Source organism: Pituophis catenifer, unplaced genomic scaffold, assembly GCF_029215685.1.
Source record: "Pituophis catenifer annectens isolate HBS135680 unplaced genomic scaffold, rPitCat1.0.hap2 SCAF_15, whole genome shotgun sequence".
In the NCBI taxonomy this organism is placed as follows: domain Eukaryota; kingdom Metazoa; phylum Chordata; class Lepidosauria; order Squamata; family Colubridae; genus Pituophis; species Pituophis catenifer.
Genome location: NW_027256895.1, coordinates 19,381,038 through 19,384,918, shown reverse-complemented (window position 1 = coordinate 19,384,918; position 3,881 = coordinate 19,381,038). Strand labels below are relative to the sequence as shown.

Here is a 3,881-nt window from a genome sequence, read left to right as displayed (position 1 = left end):
TTTCACCATTTTGGTCAAAAGAAATCTTTTCTCCAGCACTGTTGTTAAATGAAACTTTTCTTAGAAAGTGATGTAGCTAAGATACAAAGGGAGAAAATTCATAAGGATAACTATTTAATAAGTGAGAGGCATGTGCTATTTTTAAGAAGGAAGGAAGGGAGGGAGGGAGGGAGGGAGGGAGGGAGGGAGGGAGGGATTGGATGGGATGGGATGGGATGGGATGGGATGGGATGGGATGGGATGGGATGGGATGGGATGGGATTGGATTGGATTGGATTGGAGGGAGGTGTGCAGGAGGTACAAACAGAGAATATACAAGGTACAAACAGGGATGATAAACTATTCTATTAACAATGTATGAGGTATCAATAGTATAACAGCTTTACTAAATCTTTCATTACTGAATTTGCTATTCCTTTTGTTAGGTAAAGGTAAAGGTTCCCTTCACACATACATGCTAGTCATTCCTGACTCTAGAGGGTGATGCTCATCTCTGTTTCAAAGCCGAAGAGCCAGCGCTGTCCAAAGACGTCTCCGTGGTCATGTGGCCAGCATGACTAAACGCCAAAGGCGCACGGAACTCTGTTACCTTCCCACCAAAGGTGGTCCCTATTTTTCTACATGCATTTTTTATGTGCTTTCGAACTGCTAGGTTGGCAGAAGCTGGGACAAGTAACAGGAGCTCACCCCATTACATGGCACTAGGGATTCAAATCGCTGAACTGCCGACCTTTCGATCAACAAGCTCAGCATCTTAGTCACTGAGCCACCTCACCCCTTATTCCTTTTGTTAAGGCTGTGAAAAATATTGAAGAGGTCCTTTCTTTTGTTTATGCTTTGGGTAAAAATCCCTTTTCGAAACCACAGGGCCTCTCATTTCTAAAGAGTATACCAAACCTTCCCTATTGATCTGTTTTGTGTCATTCTGACAGATTTTCCAGTTGAGGAGCTTTCAGAATGTGGTTTTCAAGAGTTAATCTAGGTTTGAATTGATCTTGTCATGGTATAGTCTACTACAGCTATCATGATATTGTTGAACTCCATGACTGTAAAGATATCTAAGTTGGTACAGATACCGAATCCATGCAATGAGATACAACTTGTAACTTTTCTGAATCCTAAAAAAAATCTCAAGTGTCCTCATTCCCATCCTAGGAAGATCTGGGAGACAAGCCTTGCTGAGGAGTTGAATCTATTGGGATCTTGTAGCAAATCCTTCTCAGTGGCATCACCTGTCCCATGGAACAACTTGCCTTCATATATAAAAGACTACTTCTTCCTAAAGAGCATCCATAAAGAAGTAAAATTTTAGCTTGGATAAATTATGTAGTTATTTTGGGTCCACATATCCTTAGATACATAAGAATTTGAAAGGTATATAAGAAAGATTTGAAACCTTGTTTATTCAACAAACCACACCATTTGGCGGAAGGGTGATAAACATATGCCAAGAATGGTGATAGGGCTGTTTCAGTATAAATTGTTTAGTAAAGCTATATGGTAGATAGGTTGAAGTTTGTATACTTGTAAAAGATTATTTTAGCTGTTGTGAATATATTGTGGTACAAATTAATTTTAGAACAGAACAGAACAGAACAGAACAGAACAGAACAGAACAGAACAGAATAGAATAGAATATCGGAGTTGGAAGGGATCTTGGAGTCTTCTAGTCCAAACCCCTGCTTAGGCAGGAAACTCTACACCACTTCAGACAAATGTTTATTCAACATCTTCTTAAAAACTTCCAGTGTTGGAGCATTCACAACTTCTGGAGGCAAGTTGTTCCACTTATTAATTGTTTTAACTGTCAGGAAATTTCTCCTTAGTTCTAGGTTGCTTCTCTCCTTGATTAGTTTCCACCCATTGCTTCTTGTCCTGCCCTCAGGTGCTTTGGAGAATAGCTTGACTCCCTCTTCTTTGTAGCAGCCCCTGAGATATTGGAACATTGCAATGTTCCAATCATGTCTCCCCTAGTCCTTATTTGCATTAAACTAGACATACCTAGTTCCTGCAACGGTTCTTCGTATGTTTTAGCCTCCAGTCCCCTAATCATCTTTGTTGCTCTTCTCTGCACTCTTTCTAGAGTCTCAACATCTTTTTTACATCGGGTTGACCAAAACTGAATGCAGTATTCCGAGTCTGGCCTTACCAAGGCATTATAATATAATATATTTTATTTGTGTTGTTTTCATTTCATGTCCCATTTCTTGTAATATTCATTGCTGTTCATATCTTATTTGTTAATTATTTAATTGTAGTTGGATGCCTGAGGCAAAATATCAAAAATTAAAAATTCCTTCCTTATTGCTTTAGGATCTACTCTGCTGGTTAGAATCTATCCCTGTGATGATAATGTATATTTCTTTTTACTATTTTCTTGTTTTTAATCTGTTTATTTGCTGTGAAGAGCTCCTATTATTTTTATTAATAATAACAGGAAAAGGCTAATACTTCTTTGTACAGGCAAAAATAGAAGACTCTTCTCTTTGATTTGTTTAAGATTGCAATTCAGCTCTAGCCTTCCTTCAATAACATCAAGTCCAAAGAAACAGGTCATCTGTCTTGATCCTAACAGTTCATGAAGGAAACCAAGCCACCATGGCATCCCTTAGGGCTGCAATTGATTAATGTTTGCTAAATGATAAACATTCTAATAATCAGTTAATGTAAGAAGAATCTGAGAGCTGGAATGAATGGTTCTTTGTACTCAGTTGTTTCCAGTGGTGGGATTCAAAAATTTTTTACTACTGGTTCTGTGGATGTGGCTTGGTGGGTGTGGCTTGGTGGGCATGGCAGAGGAGGGATACTATAAAATCTCCATTCCCACCCCACTCCAGGGGAAGGATACTGTAAAATCTCCATTCCCTCCCCACTCCAAGAGAAGGTTACTGCAAAATTCCCATTTCCTCCTGATCAGCTGGGACATGGGAGGCAGAGAATAGATGGGGGCAGGGCCAGTAAGAGGTGGTATTTACCGATTCTCCAAAGTACTCAAAATTTCTGCTACCAATTCTCCAGAACTGATCAGAACCTGCTGAATACCACCTCTGATTGTATCTCATCCATTTGACATAAGAAATGAAAGGCTGTGGGGCAAATAGAAAGGAAGAAAGACCTTCATCCAATCTAATACCTTATTTCCTAAATAATTTCAAACTTGTTACATGTACCTATTTTCCCTTGGGTTTACCTGCCATGAATGTTGATTGAGAAGCTTCTGCTCTTTTGACAACGTGTGTTGTTTGGAATTCATCCCATGTATTAAGTGCAGGGCGTGTGCCACAGTATGGATGGCATTGTACATACTATAGCTGTGAGCAGTCATCCTCGTTTCAAAAATAGACTCAGAGAGAGTGTTCAGTTTCTCCTCTCCAGTGCAGGTCCTCTCGGGTCTGTCCCTTGAGTTTCGATTAGACAAGGAGCATCCAAACACGCTTTCCCAAAATAGCTGGAAAAAGCCATCCTCCTTTTCTGAGCTAGGTTTCCTGGTCTGAAGAAATGTTTGGAATCCTGATATCTCCTCAGAGTGAACTGCCAAAGCGAGAGCACCGTGAAGGAAGTCTATGCCCGTATTCCTCTGAAAAGGGAGGGAGGCGAAGTCCATCTGGGCTGTCATGATCCAAACTTTACTCTCAGCCTTAGTTGATCGGTCATATTCTGAAAGTGCGATGAGCACTCTGAAAACGAGCATCGTCTGCAGTTCTCCATGTGTGAATAAGACGTTGTAACTGCTCCGCTCAGTGATCTTATAGGTTTCCACCCCCTTTTCTACAAGATTAAAGGTGTTACTAGAAAAGCTGTGCTTGGGTAACTTTTGAATGAAATCAAAGCAAATGCCGCTCTGAGAAAAAAAAGGAAGGACTTTCTGCACAAGCCTTTCC

At 40.2% G+C, this 3,881-nt stretch overlaps 1 protein-coding gene across 1 annotated transcript in view; it reads right to left on the bottom strand.

Moving 5' to 3' along the window:
- The window catches only part of LOC139324535 (vomeronasal type-2 receptor 26-like), a 7,466-nt gene extending 3,862 nt beyond the window's left edge, over positions 1-3,604 (bottom strand). Inside the window, exons 1-2 of the mRNA XM_070954247.1 lie at positions 3,191-3,604; positions 1-76 (exon numbers count right to left, since the gene is read on the bottom strand). The exon at positions 1-76 is cut by the window's left edge and continues 152 nt beyond it. Of these exons, the coding sequence (XP_070810348.1) occupies positions 1-76; positions 3,191-3,604 (490 nt within the window). The remainder of the gene's footprint in view (positions 77-3,190) is intronic.
- Positions 3,605-3,881: the final 277 nt, after the last annotated feature.